This window comes from Mus caroli, chromosome 2 (genome assembly GCF_900094665.2).
Source record: "Mus caroli chromosome 2, CAROLI_EIJ_v1.1, whole genome shotgun sequence".
NCBI classification, from domain to species: domain Eukaryota; kingdom Metazoa; phylum Chordata; class Mammalia; order Rodentia; family Muridae; genus Mus; species Mus caroli.
The window spans coordinates 114438805-114456254 of record NC_034571.1 but is presented as its reverse complement, the minus strand read 5'-3'; the positions used below and the strand labels follow the sequence as shown (position 1 = coordinate 114456254).

The following is a 17450-nucleotide window of genomic DNA, read 5'->3' as shown; positions in this document are numbered from 1 at the left end:
GGAGGACCTTGATACATAGTACACACCATAGGGATTAAGTCAAGATATGTATTTAGGGACTACAGAAGTAACAAGAGAAAATAGCCCTAGCCCTTAAGGCATTTATAGAGTTTTAAGAACTCAAATGTTGACCTAAAACAAAAACAGAATATTGCAAATGATGGAATAATATACAAATAAAGGAAAATAATTCTGCTGAGAATCAGTGCTGTTTTGCCTAAGTGTTCGTGTCTGGCTAGAATGTAAACGAATAGAGACAGAAGAGAATATTCCACACACGCCCAGAGGCACAGAGGAGGAACAACAGGGAGATGGGTTTGATAATGTCAAGAAGCAGATTTGATTAAAACTGGGTATCTGGTGGCTTGGGGATGGGAAAGAAAGGGAAGTGACCGATGGGACATAGCAGTGAAAAATAAGGGGATGTTGCTGGGTGGTGGTGGTGGTGCACGCCTTTAATCCCAGCACTTGGGGAGGCAGAGGCAGGCAGATCTCTGAGTTTGAGGTGAGCCTGATCTACAGAATGAGTTCTAAGACAGCCTGGGCTACACAGAGAAACCTTGTCTCAAAAAAAAGAAGGAGAGAGAGAGAGAGAGAGAGAGGTCAATCACAGAGACCCCCAGTGCAGTGTAAACTCTGAGCCATACATGGTAACACACGCCTGTAATTCTAGCAATCCCAGGAGGAAGAGGCCACTGTAGAGAGACCCTTAATTAAAGAAGAGGAGGGCGAGGTGCTTTATTGTGAGAAGGAAAGAAAACCACAACAGCCAGGTCTGAGGAGAAGCAGATTTTTTTTTTAACTGTATATGGGTGTTTTGCTTCTATATATACCTGTGTGCTCTATGTATGCCTAGTACCCACAGGGGCCAGAAGAGGGCGTTGGATCCCCTGGAACTGGAATTCCAAGTGTTTGTGAGCTGCCTTGTGGGTGCTAGGGATGAAACCCAGGTCCTCTGGAAGAGCAGCTCTCACTCCAGCCATCAGAGGCCTTTGGCCCTGTAGGAGAGAAGAGGCATCCATGTTTTCTAGGCTTTCCATGAAAGATAACTGTAAACTAGATAGCTTAGTCTCTCACAGTTCTGGAGCCTGCATGCTCAAAATCAAGATGCCAGCAAGGCCAAGGTTCCTCTGAAGGAAATGCTACACTCCATGGCTGGTCCCTGCCTGTCTGCATGTCACTGTCTGTCCCATGACTCCAGTGTGCTTTCTCTGAAGGGTACAAATTAGATTCAGGGCCTACCCTAACTGGGTTACCAGTATGACCCCATTTGACCTATTACTTTTAAAGACCTCCTTTCCATGTAAGTGCATAGTCCAGGGTCTACCTGCACATGGACTTAGGAGAATGTTAATCCACTCAGTACAGAGCTAAAGCAACAAGGTGACTGCTGGTTGCTATAACCTTGGGAACCTGAGGCAGGAGGACTGCTGCTAGTTCAAAACCAACCTATGCTACATAGTGAGTTCCAGGCCAAACCAGCCTACAGCATAAGACCATATCTCAAAATTTTCTAAGGCAAAGCCACTCCGTTAAGCAAGCCTGATTTAGACTGTCCACTCCCCAGGGAATATGGAAAGAGAGAAAAAAAATAAGAATCTGAAAATTATCTATGGTCTTAAAATTCTGAATCTTATAATCATCTTAAAATTCTGGATCTTATATACTTAATACATGCACACACAAAAACTTTCTGTGGTATTGGAGCTCAAACCAAGGAACACACATATGCTAAGCAAACACGCTACCATAGAATTATATCCCTAGCCCAGTCCTTAATATTAAGGAACTCTCTTTTGTGGAGCAGTATTATTCATAAATATATACCATGTGTCCTCGTTAATGTCTGCTTACTCATGATTAATTTATATTTTTACTTTACATATATCATCACTGAAAGTAGCAAATATTTCATTTCATTATAAACACTTAAGAGCTGATAAGTAATCCTGGTCCCCTCTGTCCCATTATTCCAGATGAGTAACGTTAAATGTATTTTAGGGGAAGCACATCTCAGATTTCCAACAAAACTGTTTTCTAAAGCAAAGCCACTCCATTAAGCAAACCTTAATTTAGATCGTCAAAGCCCCACGGACTCTGGAAAGCCAAGTTGTTGGATCTCGTAATGAGTCCTGAGTCACTGCAGTTGGAAATGCCTGCTTCCCAGCAGGAGTCTTTGAGCTAGATTTTGCTGTATGGGAAGGAGGGGCATATGTCTAGAGACTCTGGTCTTTAAGACCGTCAGTTCAGATTTTAGCTGGAATTCCATATTCTTGACCTTCACGCACTCCTAAATGGTGAATTCCTAGCAGCCATAACTTGTAAAACTCAATCAGTGAAGAAATTTATGTGACCACATTTCCCAGTGTCCCTTAGCTAATGAAAACGTAAATGAGTTGGGAGAGACTCAACTTAAAAGTAAAAACAATTTGCAGCTTCCAAAGCTAACTTGACAATGCTTGAGCACAGGCAATTCTCTTTAATAAACTTCATTCGGTTGTTGTTTTATGTCGAGACAGAGGCTCACTCCCTGCAGAGCCCTGTCAGATTTTGACCTTCCTCCTCCTTCCCCAGCCTCCCGACTGCCAGGTTTCAGGTGGGCACCACCACGTCCCCTTTTTAATCTAGTTCCTGACTGCCAGCCTTAAAGCTGAGCCCCTTTTTGCACAGCTCCTCCTCCTCAGAGGTATTGCTTCCTGCACAGAGCTTTCTTTAGTGTGAAAATGATTGCTAGCCCACAGAGCTGAACATTATCATTCAGACTCAGGCTCAGTTTCAGTCCTGTTTGTCATTCTGGGAAAGGGGAACTTAGAATTCTATTTGTTAGATACGATTCATTACGTGTGTGTGTGTGTGTGTGTGTGTGTGTGTGTGTGTGTGTGTTTTACTGGAGATCAGACCCAGGGCCTTATAAATGGTAGATAAGCACTCTTCCACCGAGCTACAAGCCCAGTCTTTAATTTACTGCATTAAGAAAATATGAGCTGGATTGATGACGCATCCCTTTAATCCCAGCACTCAGGAAGCAGTGGCACGAGGAGCCCCATGAGTTTGAGGCCAGTGTAGTCAACATAGTAACGTCTAGGTCAACCAAGACTTTATAGTGAGACCTTACTCTTCTCTGTAGAAATGTCTAGGCCTCTATTTACATAAAATATGATTTCTATGCTTTGATAATTAGCTACAATATTAGTAACTTCAAGAAGAAAATGTATTCTAGCAAACATTTTTCAAAGATAGGACTTGCCAAAACAGTGTGCTCGAAAAATAAGTCAACGATCTAAGAAATCTTAATTATTTCCTTAATTAAGTCGTTACTCAATGACCCATTCATCAAAGTCTTTCTTCTAATGCTCACTTTAACGGTAGCTTCTCAACCTGCTCTCCCAGGCTCCTTGCTGAGATGAAATTGTTCACCAATCCTGATTTTCTGTCATTCCCCTCCTCAGTAAATATGGTGTATTCTGCTGCCTGGATGTTTCTTTATCCATACCATTCATAGCCTCATTGAAAGGATCCTCCGGCCAATAATTCACATAAATCCCTAAGAGTACCTGCTTAAAATCCTCACACCCATTACCATCACTTAAAATACAGCGATCATGCTGGCATCGCCTGCCCTCCACCATATCGCCAGCACTCCACCACCTCGCCATTGTCTGCCCCTCTAAACTGATCTGCCGTAGATCTCGTTGTCCCGTAACATTTAGCTTAAGTTCTTCCCTAGCCCATGCCCTGCTCTTGCTGTGCTGTTTGTCCACTCCTAAGGCAGCAGATTCCTGTGCCCCCACCCCCAAAGCTCAGCCAGTGACTCATTTCCTTTGTGACTTCTTTCAGTTAATATCACTCCTCCACACTTCTGGTGTGGCAGCTTCTATCACACCACCGTTTGGAAGGGATTCTCCCCTTGCCCAAGAATAAGACTGACCCTCTATCCAATGGAAACTTGAGAGAACTGTCCTGTCAACCCTCATCAATAGAGTCAATCTGGGCAGAAAGAAAAAATTCTTTCCTGGAGTCTGATGTTGTCTGCAGTGCACTTCAGAGGCTGCCCCAGAGCCCAGTCTGTCCACTTGGCATCTTACTGGCTTGTGGTCGATGTTTCCCTAAGCATCTCTGACAAATTAAAAAGCACATGCCAGAGAACAACGTGAGAGATACTTCTGGGGAGGGACATGCCCCACAGAGCAGCTCAGCAATACATCTCTTTGCTAAGGCAACAGCTTCTCTTGTCCTGAGCTGATGGCCACCTTTGGCCCATACAGGCAATGCTGAGCAGGATATGCAGGTGTGAAAGAAGGTTAAGAACAGCTCTTGGGGTGTGCGGGAAGATTGTGCAGAGCCTCCTGTTAATCTCCATAGGCTGGGGTATTTGGAGCTGGTTACCAGCTAATGTCTGCTCTCCATAATTTAAAACTTTTTATTTGAAAAATATCCCCCACCCCCAAGAAAAGCTGAAGAGATGGCTTCACAGTTTAAGGTATCTACTGCCCAGGGAGAATATGTAAAAAGCCTGCTATCTTGACTTAAACCAAAACAATTGAAGAGCCACCCCAGGTCCAGGGTTCTTCAGGGTACAGCGAAGTCAATAGAAGGGTTATGTTTAGCATCTCCCTCTGGTCCCTCAGCTTCCTTCCTTTTCTTCCATGGCCATTGATCCCAGAAAGAATTCTGCCTTGCTAAACTCTTATCTCAGAATCTCTGTCCAAAGCAACCAGAGCTGTAACAGGTAACAGTGCAGGTTTATAGTGCCAGCTCACTATTAACCATCTGTTGATCTGGGATGGCATGGCACTTAGAGATCCCGTAAACTTTGGTCAGATATCAGGAATATGCTTGAGAAAGTTGGACAAAATGTTAGATAATAGAGAAATCCCCAGATACATGTGCAACTTGCCCATTAAAGGACATTTGACTGCTTCCTGGGGTTTCATACATCCTAGTGCTGATCTGCATGAGTCTAGGAGCACAGAAGTGGGTTTTGCCATTCCTCTGAAAAAAGGCTTGCCCTTTTATATTAGTATAATTAAGCAAATGTAGTGATTAGTCTTTTCCAATATCGAGCTTTTAATTCCTTCTCAGTGGCTAGGGCCCAGTTAGAGGCCTTCTTGAGTGCAGAACTGTTCTTGCCTGTGTCTGTATGTTGGTAGCAGAAGCAGATATTCTGGAGCTCTGCTTGTACTGCACACAACTCAGTGCCATTTGGGCTGGACCTGTTGTCCTACTCAGAGCCCCCTCCCTCAGCCCCACCAAGTATATCCCATAGGATAAAAGCAAATTAGACAAAGTTTTATAGCCATGAGACTAATCATGTGTGTGGTGATTTGAGTGAGAATGGCCCCCATAGACTTGTATATTAAAATGTTTTATCCTCAGTTAATGGAGCTATTTGGGAAGGATTAGAAGGTGTGGCCTTGTTGGAGTGGGAGTGGCCTTGCTGGAGGAGGTGTGTCATTAGAGGTGGGTTTTGAGATTTCAAAAACCCATGCCAGGTCCAGACTCTCTCTTTCTCTCTCTCTCTCTCTCTCTCTCTCTCTCTCTCTCTCTCTCTCTCTCTCTCTGCCTGATGCCTGCAGGTCAGAATGTAAAGCTCTCAGCTACTGCTCCAAACCATGCATATCTGTGTCCCAGCGTGGTAATCATGAACTAACCCTCCAAAACTGTTAGCAAGCCCCCAAATAAATGCTTTGTTTTACAAGAGTTGCCTTGGTCATGGTGTCTCCTCACAGCAATAGAGCAGTGACTAAGACACTGTGTTAATTTCTCAGGTTAAATCAGACTTAGATTTGTACAGAGATAGCATCTCCCAAAACAGCCTTAGCCTATCTTGCCTCTTCCCTGTCCTTTCCTACTCTGATTTCACCAGGTAATAGAGTTGAAGACCCAGGAGACGCCAGCCCATCCAGTAAGATCAGCTGTTGCCAATTAGCCTGGCACAGTTCACTTAGTAATTAATCAAAACTTATTTCCTGAAGATCATGTACAAAGACCCTGACTGTGACCTGTGTTGGCGCTCACTGGGTACCAGACTTCCTGTCTTTTAAAGAAAGGTAGACACAGACACATTGGGCCAGCAGCAGGACTGTGGATCACTGAGTGTCATGAGACCGGAGAAAATTCACTTTCCCCAGATCTCTTGTGCACATATCAAAACCCTAACCTAGAGGTCACTTTAGAGCCTTGCTCAGAGAAGCTCTCAGAGCCCAACAGCTGAGTGTTGTTCCCAGTGGTTTCCAACGACTTTATGGCCTTGAAATAATGCAATGTTCAATTGACAGCAGACAGTGGTGACATCTCACCCGGGGGGGTGGGGTGGGGGTGGGGGGAGCCTGAGCAGACCTAGGACACGGGGTTTGTAGGGTTTATGGGCAGTCAAGGTAACACGGATGTGCCAGTGACCTTGCTGGGCAGAGGCTCTCACTCACCCCACTGGCCAGATCCAGCAAGAGGAGCAGCCACACATTTGCAGAATCCAGGCTTCTCTGCCTACTCTCTCCATCCCACTATGAAGGCTGCACTATGGGTATACAAGGGGCATTGAGGACCGAGTCATCCTGCCCCTCTAGCGCACATTAGGAGAAACATTTCAAGGCCTAAGAATTATTTATAGACCAAGAGACACCCCTTGTGCCTTGCACTGGGTCCATCTCTCACAGTGAAGGGACGAGACTCCTCCCAGGGTGGAGTCACTTCCTGTGACAGTGCTCATTGTCTCCAGCCTGCTATGGAGGCCATTTCTAGAGCTGAATAAGTTTTGTTTAATAGTTCTTCCTGTTTATTTTGAGCATTGACACTGAAGTTTTGTTTTGTTTTCAATTAAATAAACTAGTAATAAATACCTTAAACATCTACATTGTTATCTATTTTATCACCCTTAAAAAAAATTAAAAATCAAACATGATATCTCTTGCCTGGAGTTAGAGGCAGGAAGACAGGGAGTTGGAGGCTAACCTCTGCTACATAGGGAATTTGAGGCCAGCCTTGGCTACATAAAACCCAATAAATAAAATAAATGAGTAAGTAAATAAATAAAAATTAATTACAGAACAAACTTTTTTTTTCGAGACAGGGTTTCTCTGTGTAGCCCTGGCTGTCCTGGAACTCACTCTGTACACCAGGCTGGCCTTGAACTCAGAAATCTGCTGCCTCTGCCTCCCAAGTGCTGGAATTAAAGGTGTGCACCACCACTGCCCAGCGCAAACTTTTTAAAAAGATTTATTTATTTATTTTATGCATATGAGTACACCACCATTGCTCTCTTCAGACACACCAGAAGAGGGCATCGGATCCCCATGACAGATGGTTGTGAGCCACCATGTGGTTGCTGGGAATTGAACTCAAGATCTCTGGAAGAGCAATCAGTGCTCTTAACCGCTGAGCCATCTCTCCAGACCCAGAGCAAACATTTTAAGTCCATTTTTGGGAGATGAACATAGAGTTTGGCAACTTCCATCCCCTAACATGGAGTCAGAGGCTCTGGTCATGGTTGTGGGACATGACATCATTTATTTGGGAGATGAAAAACACAGCATGGAGAACTTACCTAACATACTGCCTTTCCTTATATCCCCTGAGCCTCATCCCAGTTTGCCCAACACTGAACACAAAGAGGGCTTTCCTCACGGAGGTAGACCTGACGACCCTTCCACACAGAGGGGTAGTTGGGTCCTTTGTCAGGAACAGGGTGGTGAAATGAAAGACTGGGCATAACACCAAGACAGCAGTGTCACTGGGAAGCCTTCAGGAGTCTGACATAGGCAGGAGGCAGAGGGTTGGCTACATCCAGGAGCTACATGTTCACCTGACGCTATGGCAGCCTCCTAGCCCTACCATCCAGGTACAATGTGCCCACCTGAGCCCTGTCTCTTCTTGCCTGACTCCTGAGTTCTGAGAGAAGCCTGGGCAGGGTGGAATTGTGGCCCTCCTGCTACATAAAATGATACGGCCAGCAGATGGCTTCACTGGCTCTCCCTTGGCAGAAGGTGACTGGTGAGCTGGCTGCTCTTCTAGCTGCAGCCTCAGAAGTTTCTGGACAGATTTTGTTGGTTTGCAGCTAATCAGGAGAAAGAGAACTCCTGAGTCCAGAACTCAGCAAGAGTTCCCTGCTTCAAAGAAAATGTACAAGAGTATAGCAGGTGCCAAGTTAGGAAATCCATGGCTGTGCTACCAGCATGTATGGCTCTCAAACTCCCTGTGCCTCAGAAATTGGGTCGGGCACGGTGTGGCACTCTAGGGCAGAAAGCGCCCCCCCTCCCCAGGAATTACCACACTCTTCTGCTCTACTCACACGTGCATGGTCCCGAGAAGATGCGCTGATGTGTCCATTCCTCTGTGACTATAATATAGAGTTTCCATGTAGTGTCTGGGCCTGAACCCCAGACGCACAGGTCCTGACTCTGACAAAGAAACTGGGGAAGCCTTGGTCTGTAGAAATGTATATTTAAGCAGGAATAGTGGCTGCTGCCCCATCCCTGGTACCTGTCCCTTCCCTGCTAGGTCTTCAAGAAGAACTTGTACAGCTCCTGCCTTTTTTTGTGAATACCTCTGGTGTGGCGTTTCCCTGTGCCTGAATTCTGGTGCTTTAGAATCACAGGACCCTCGGACCCTCATTCTATAACCTGTCCATCTCACCCCTGCCTTCCCCTCCATCATCTTACCCCTGCCTTCCCCTCCATCATCTTACCCCTGCCTTCCCCTCCATCTCACCCCTGCCTTCTCTCTCCACCATCTCACCCCTGCCTTCCCCCTCCATCTCACCCCTGCCTTCTCTCTCCATCATCTTACCCCTTCTCTAATTTCCCATAAAGATCTCCATTTAACTGCATGTGGTCCAGACAGGAGAAAGTCATGATTATTCACCCTCATGAACCTTCAGTTAGTTGGACTGCAGATCTCTGTGCCTCCCAGGGCAGCAGGATGGAGAAGGTGGAGGCTAATGTGGGTGGGGGGTGTTCTACATGCTGCCTCCCCACCAGGGTGCACCATGCCTGACTCCATCTACTCTGGGTTAAAATGCAGTGTGCTCCCACCCAAGGCTCTTTATTTATTTATTAGTAGGCAGAAAATTTAATTAACCTTAATTGGTTTGGGTCACTGGCCCAAACTTGCTTTCTGCTTGATGCCTCTGTCCCCTTGCTAAACAATAGTCAAAACAGAGACACAGAGCAAAACCATAAATGCTCCCATTCTCTGCTGCAGAGTGATTCTCAGAGGCTCATGAATCATTTTGTACACCACACAGAGGGAATAAAGGCCTTCACTTACATGCATTTCAATATGTGTGACTATTGTGATTTATAAAATACAAAGTTACTTTTAAATGAGTGCTTAATAAGTTACTTTGACCCAATAATGTCCTTGGAAGAGAATACCCTCCAAGTTTAGCTGCAGATAAGGACTTTGGCACCTGCCTCAGCTTCCTTTTCTGAAGATAAACAGACTCAGGCTTGGCGCTCTGACTTTGCTGCACTAAATGGTAATCATATATCAGCACAACTGCCTGCTCTCCAGGATAACCAATGACACAACGTTTGTCTCACACTCTCCCTTTCCCAGACTTCTGTGTGATTGGAAATGAGCTTATTCGGGCTTTAAAACCCGTGCTAGCTTCTCACAAGGCAGTAACTTAGCATGGTGTGAATACCATTTCTAGAGAAACAAAACAAAACAAAAATGAAACAAGACACCACACCCTGCCAGGGCCTTCTACTCTTCCAGCTCTTCCCGTCCAGCTGCCTAGAGTGGAGGGGGTGGGTACTAACGGAGGATGCTGCATAGACTGAGTTGAACATTTCCTCCCCTCCAAGAGAACTCTAACTAGGAATGTAAGCTTGTCTCATCCTCTGCAACAACAAGGAAGCAGTAGATAGACCCTGCCTCAAGAGATGATCGCTGCTGGAGGAGTCCTTTGAAAGACCAGGCTTGTGAACCACCAGCCAGAAGTTCCAGGTCTCTGTCCTATTTCTGTTGGGAGACTGAAGAGTATAGGATTGGGGCTGCTGCCTCAAGAATGTGTAGTAAGAGGGTGTGTCAGCCAGCAGAAGAGGAGGGAGAGGTCCCTTCCAGCTGCTTCCTCCTCTAATTAAGCTCTGCTGCACTCATCTTTCAGCCTCGGCAAGAACAAGACTTAGCATCCTGCCCTGGTCCTTCCCTAGTACAGGGCGAGCCAGCAGAAGGCGGGGTGGGGGTAAAGAATGCACCTTTCATGGGAGTCTTAATAATGTATCTGTTGTTGGCGTAGGGCCAAGCTGTTCTGTGATTACCCATGGACCAGAGCCATTTCACCAAGTCTTAGAAGGCTCTTATAAGATGCCATCAGTTGGCTGCAGTTACACGTAAACGTACCAAAGGGCATCTGAGCTGAGCTACAGACACAGCTTGGGATGGTTGCAAAGGCAGGAGCCATGCAGGGCTCCAGATGCTCCGAGAGTTCCCAGTCAGTCATTCTCCTCCTGGCTCACTTAGGATACCCAGGCAGGCCTGGGAGGTAGAAGGTCTGAGTTTTACTTTATGTAGCCTTTCATCCAATGTACCCTCTCTTTATTGAATAGTTTATTTAACAGATCCTGTGAAGTCCTGCACTTCTTGTATAAGACCTTGTGCTAAGTTCTGGGGAAGGCTCCTCAGAAGGAGACGGTGAGAGAGAAACATGGGGAGAGGTCAGCAAGGTAACTGAATGTTGTTAAATGTCATGAAGGACAGAAACGGGGAAGCGAGGTGCGGAGTTGGGGAGGCTAGCCATTCTATAGGGGGAAGACCTGTGCAGAGGGGTTTTGGCACTGGGATTTCAGAAGCAGGGCAAGAGGAGCCCCAGGAATTGTGTTCCAGGCAGGAATGCACAGTCGCAGGAGAGCCTTAGCTTGTTCAGGAGCAGAAAGGCCGGAATGGCAGACAGAGAATGATGAGTTCAGAAAGAGGGCAAGAGCCAGGCTGTGTAGGACATTACAGCCCTGACCAGTGTTAGGACTTTATTCCAAACGCGTGGGGAGACACTGATTGTGTTAAGCAGACGTGAGTGATGTAATTAAAGATCACTGCCACATTGCTGCTAATAGATTGGAAACAGATTCCATTAATGTGGACCTGGGTAAATAACATTAGGTTCATTAGACTATCTACAGTAGTTTAAAACTCTGAGACAGAGCTACATGCACTACTATAGAAGGATTTGCCAGGCAGCTCCAGTAGAAGACAAAACAAAAAACAAACCAAGAAACAGTATGTAAAAGTGTGGGGGTTTAGACTGAAGCTCGGGGAAGAGCCCTTGTGAATCCCTGCATCCTCAATACTAGGGGAAATGTGTTATAAATGTATTTTAAAGGCTAACAAAGCCGGGCGTGATGGCGCACGCCTTTAATCCCAGCACTCGGGAGGCAGAGGCAGGCGGATTTCTGAGTTCGGGGCCANCCTGGTCTACAAAGTGAGTTCCAGGACAGCCAGGGCCATACAGAGAAACCCTGTCTCAAAAAAAACCAAAAAAAAAAAAAAAAAAAGGCTAANAAGATGGCTCAACGGATAAGGGTGCCTGCCACTAAGCCTGATTGATGAGCCAAGTTTCAATTCCTGGGTTCATGTGGTGGGAAAAGAGAACCGTCTCCTGGAAGTTGTCATCTGACCTCCATACATCCACAGCAGTATGCACACACTATATATATTTTAATATATATGTATATATTCATATATTTTAAAAAGAGGCAGCATCCCTGCATATATATATATATATATATATATATATATATATATATATGTACCTGCGTTTAGACTATTACATAACAGTCTGTTTACAAGATGCTCCTAGGAAGACTGTGTGCAGTGAGGAGGGGAAGGAGACTAACTTAGTAGCATATTATTCTGCACATGTGAATGGCTTATACTGTGCCTGTATCACCTGTTCAACAAGCAAAAGGCATCCTATCTAAGTTGGATCAGTCTGGTAACGGTGTGGGGAAGGACTGAGCAGGGTGCGAATGGAAATGGAGAATGTCCTCGAAGGCTCAGGCACTAGTCCAGCTGCAGGAGAGGTGTGGTTTGACCTGTGGAACTGGCAGTGGGCATGAAGAACAGGGGATGAACTCTGATGCCCTGTGGATGAGCTCTGATACCGTGTGCTGGAATGTTGTTGAGTGTCTCCCAGGTGCTAAACCCCTCAGAATGCCAGAGACTATGTGAGACATCATAGTGTCAAGGACAGTTATGGGTGTGGACTACTGTCATAACCACATGCAATTCATAAATCATCCTTTATAATTATAAAAAACAAAATCAAAAGCCAGGCTTGGCGGTGCTGGAGAAGCGTGCTGTCCAGCCAGTCTGGCGGAGTCAGTGAGCTTCAAGGTTAGTGAGAGGTCTGGTTTCAAAAGGAATGCAGTCCACATTGACTGCTAGCCTCCATGTGTGCATACACACACACACGTGCACACATGCACATATATATATATATACATATATATACATACATACATACATACATACACAATTCAAAAGAATTGCATAAAATTCATATGTGTACACACACATTCTTACACCTCTTATCACACACACATACAAACACGTCACCCTGAGGAATACATATTTCTCAATGGAGCTTGCTTTCTTTGCAGAGAGATGCCAAAGGCCAGTACCTGTTTGACCTCCTTTGCCACCACCTGAACCTACTTGAGAAAGACTACTTTGGGATTCGTTTTGTGGACCCAGATAAGCAGCGGGTAAGTCAAAATACAAAGCACAGACAGTACAGGGTTAGTAAATAGGCCTGAATCCTTGGCTGTATGTGACTCCCTTGCAAAGTTTAGCCTCAGGAGTCAGGGACCACCCAGGCCCTTTCGTTGGTGTCATTGCACTGAGCCTGAACATCACCTGAACCAGAGTTCGGCTGAGGGAACCTGGCATTTCGGAGATGCTAAAAAGGCAGCCCAAGAGCTTAAGCAATTTGCCATGGGTGCCTGCTAGAGGTGTAGCTGATAACCTATGGAGGTCAGTGTTGAGGTCCTAGAGCCCAGTGCACAGAGAGGGCATCTCTTGCTCCCTTTCTAGTCTATATTTCAGGGATCTTGTTCTGGTTAGGTAGAGCATCACTGGGCAATGCCAGTCTAGTCTAGGCAGGACAGAGAGCCAAACTGACGAGCCCTTTAGCACCTTGCAAAGCCTTTGGCTCTTTCCCTGGTCTGTGCAGTAAAGGAAGGCAGCTGTGGACTATGGGCCTTCACCAAGACCAGCATCTCAGATAGAAACAAATCCATTCCCCTCGAGCCCCTACATCATCTCCAGTATCACCTTACCAGCCTGCCCCCTCCCTTCTGTGATCAACCAGATATTATGACTCCCCAGATGTGTCTGTCTCCCTCTTCAGACCTCCAGTCCCTCCGTTCTCTCCCTGGAGCATGCCTCTCCTTTTCTTCCTCCTGGCTTCCTTTTGGTTTGGTTTGTTTTCTGGTTTGTTTTTGTTTTTTGAAGATGGATTTTTATTTTATTGATGCATATGTTTGTGTGTGTACATGGATGCGTGCCGTGTGTTTGCTGTTGCTCTCAGCAGCCAGAGAGCATGTTGAATCCCCAGGAGTTGGAGTTACAGACAGTTGTGAGCTTCCTGACCAGGGTGTTTGGAACTGAACCTGGGTCCTCTCCAAGAGCAACAAGCACTCGTAAACACTGAGCCATCCCTCCAGCCCCAAAGCTACCTTCTTTTCATATTTAAGGTCTTTCCTGGCTTTTTGCTTCCTCTAGGAAGTCTCCCTCAATGTTGCCATATATCCCGCTATGGCCCACTATGTCCTTTAATACCTACCCATCATACCACTTCCTGCACTGTGCTGACAGCCTTTGTCCCCACAGAAGTTTAAGTTCCAAGAGGGGACAGACAGACAGACTGTACCTCATCTGTCACTGTCTACCATGGAGCCAGTGCAGGGCCTGGAGAGCAGTTGACACTAAGCAAGCGTTTGCTGAAGGGATGAGTTGACGGTTTGTGGTGTCTTGATGCTCACCTTCATCTTCCCAGCCTGCAGACACCTGCAGAAATGCAGGTGATTCATCGTCCCTCTGCTGACTGGGAGGGTGTGCTGTTTGGCATCCCTAGGAAGTGGGAAAATATGCAGACACGTGCAGGCTGCGCGCTCCTGCTCACTTACCACCTGCGCTCCAGTCTCCACAAACATCATCATGAATCCTACAGCGCTTCACAAATCCTGTAGGGCCTCCTTTCCTAGGTCCAAGATTTCCCCCACAGTCCCAGACAGGGCTGTCTCTGCCTTCATGGTGGGTCTCGGGAACCACAGCAGCATCCCAGCACTACCCAGAATGACAGGTGCTGAGGGAGAGTGGATACGCCCTTCACCGTGCCACAGTCAGATGCTGTTCATCTTTTGGTTGTCTGAGCCACTTTGTCCTCTGGATCCTGTTTAGGGTTGTGTACTAAAGACGTGAGTTTTAGAAAAGACTCTTTAAGATGCCTACCACGCCCTTTTCCTCTGACTAGCCTAGTCCCCACTCTTCATGTTTTTATCTTGCCTCTCCCAGTCTGGCAGAGCTGTGAACAGCATCATGGGGACTTATCCTCAAAGTCTGCCCCTTGCTCTGCCCTATTGGCATGCTGCCCTTAGCTCTGGACCTTAGCATATAATCACTAAGTGCCCAGAGAGCAAGAAACCAAACTGTCTTGACTACAGTATGTGCCCATTCTCCAGGAAGTGGAGGGAGTTTGGGGTATTGGCTTTTCTTTTGCCCCCAGTGTTTGTAAGTGCTCTCTCTTGGGGAGTGGTATATATAACCCAAGATCTCTTCATCTCCCCCCAGAGCTGGTGGTATAAAAAGGCAAGGGACAAATGTGTCCTGTTGATCGTTTTCTCAGTTAGGGTAGGATGTGCTTGAAGAGAAAAGGATGACTGTGGAGTTGATCCAGATTAAAGAAGGGTAAACAAGAGAAGACTGGGAAAGAAGGGACATACCCCTTTACAGAGAGTCTGCTGTAAGCTAAGCTGACAGTCTACATCTACAGCACCAAGTGGTACCTGGTGCTGAATCAAGAGCTCAACATGTGCTCCATTAAGCAACCCTTAAGACCAATGAGTAGACTCCAAATGAATAACAGATTAAGGCAGGTTGTCCAGCCAGGGTAAGTAGCAAGGCCGGTCTGGAGCCCAGGACTGTCTGTGATTTCTGAGGTATCAGGCTGAAATCACAAAGTAGCCCAAGTGGGGGTGATTCTGAGCCTCAGAAAAGGAACATGGAGCACCGAGGCCTGAGAGTCATGGGAGGTCTTAGACGATCTATGATGAGGACTTATTCTAAATCCACTAATTCATAGCAGAGATACAGGAAGTGAGCGCCTCGATCCCAGAGGCGTGAGGAAAGCCTCCTGCCTTGGCTCTAAGGTGGTCCCAAAGCTCACATTGATCTTCATCATTGCTTGCTCACTGGGTGTCTTGGGGCTCCCGTCTCTTCACCCTTCTCTCCTGTAGGAGCTGCCTCCTGCTGTGCCCTCTGTTTCCAGGTCAGCCTGAGCCTCTGCCCTCTCCACGACCTTTTTGCACCTTTTCAAGCCTCAAAGCATGAAGATTATTACATTTTGACCTGTCTCCCCCTGAGTCTTGCCTCTTTTCCTGATCCTGCCTCATGGTCTCAGTTTGCTATTAATTCTGGGATTCGGTCTCCAAGATGCGTCACCACATTGCTGGGACAGTCTCGTGTTTTTTCCACTGGGTCTCTAAAGTCCCTCAGACGAGCTGTGATGACAGCAGTCCAAGCCTTCCTGGTGTTCTCCCGCTTCAGTCCTTCCTGAGTTCTCAGCACAGTCCAAACAAAAGCTGTCTCTTGCTACTGCCATGGGGAGGGGCCTCCTTGTAACTGAGCTCATGAGCCCTCTGGCGATCATGGCTCAGTCAGATCTTATCATCTGTCTCCTTTATTATTTCTATCTTATTTCTCTTACCTGTCAGTCTAAAGGTCTGTGTGCTATGTCCCCAGTACTTGCTGTGTTCTTCTTGCTATGCAGTCCTAGCATGCTTTGAACCAGACAGGCCTCCTGCACCTGCCCAGGCAAAGCTGCAGCTACAGTCGCCTCTGTGCAATTGCACCTCTTACTTCTGCTTCCCTGCGAAGCAGAGCTGCGGTGGGCCGTGTAATGTGAGAAGGGCCTCTTAACCACGCTGAGTGGCTGTAATAAGTTGCCAGCCTCGTGGGAGCTCGTATCAGAGGAAGCAAGAGAGCAGAATGTCAGCCCAGATTATCCACGTGGAGCCGACATTCCTGGCTCTTAGTGGGTCCATTAACTACATGACCCACAGCCCAGCCCAGAAGGTGAGAGCTGGGAACCGAGGGAGGCCAGGATGCTGTCTGCATGGCCTTGGCTGCTTTCCTGCTGAAGAAAGTCTCTGCCAAGACAGTTAGTTACACTAAGCAGAAGTAGCCAGGAAAGAGGGCACTCTGAAACCTAGCCCTTTGCCCATTCCACAACTACGTGTTGCCCCACATGCTAAGCCCTAGTATGGTAAACAAGTCAGTTGCTGTCCTCTGGAAACTTACAGCCAGCATCTTTAAGCGACTTCCAAGCAATCAAACCCCAAATAATAGCAGTTTTAGCTCTCTGCCAATTGACAAGTTTCTTGCCTAATCTAAGAGCGTCAGGTATCAGTAATGAATGCTATCAAGAACTCACAGAGAGGTGGAAACTGATCTACAGTCACCTGGAGCTAGAGAGATGGCCCAGTTGGTAATAGCACTTTCTTGCTCTTCCAGAGGACCCAAGTTTGGTTCTTAGCTCAGCAGCAAACAACTAACATTAGCTTTGGGGTTTCTGACACCCTCTTTTAGCCTACACACACACACACATACACACACACACACAAATACCTTTTTTTTTTTTTTTTTCTGAGATAGGGTTTCTCTGTGTAGCCCTGGCTGTCCTGGAACTCAACGCTGTACAAATATCTTTTTAAAAGAGAGAGGTTAGAATGGTCTCATTGCTGCCTTCCCTCAAACTTAAGTGCTGTAGAGGAAAATGAAAAATGTAGTTTGACTATATTTTAGCTATAAAAACCCATGGGGAGATAGGCTGGAGAGATGGCTCAGCACTTAGGAGTACTGACGGCTCTTCTAGAGGACCTGGGTTCAATTCCCAGCACCCACACAGGCTTTCACCACTGTCTGTAACTCTAGTTCCAAAGGAACTGACACCTTTACACAGACATACATGCAATACACATGAAATTTAAAAAAAAAAAAAAACCATGTGGGACAGGATATTATCCTGCACATTCGTTACAGGTAATTATACCAAGACTTTAACCATCCTTGCCACGTGCCAAGAAATCCTGAGTGACACAAGCATTGGCTACGTATGTTACTCAGACAAAAATGGAAATATATACTAGCCTTCTCTACTTCCCCTCCATTCTGCAATCTCTTCTTATCAGTACTTTTTAGAGTTGCCACCAACACCCTCCACCCCACTCCTT

The 17450-nt window shown here is 46.3% G+C and overlaps 1 protein-coding gene across 4 annotated transcripts in view; it reads left to right on the top strand.

Annotated features, from left to right (window-relative positions):
• The window catches only part of Frmd5 (FERM domain containing 5), a 258036-nt gene that overhangs the window by 201379 nt on the left and 39207 nt on the right, over nt 1-17450 (top strand). For all 4 annotated transcript variants that reach the window (XM_021155309.2, XM_029473837.1, XM_021155314.2 and 1 more), the window contains exon 2: nt 12600-12704. In XM_021155309.2, coding sequence (XP_021010968.1) covers nt 12600-12704 — 105 coding nt within the window. The remainder of the gene's footprint in view (nt 1-12599; nt 12705-17450) is intronic.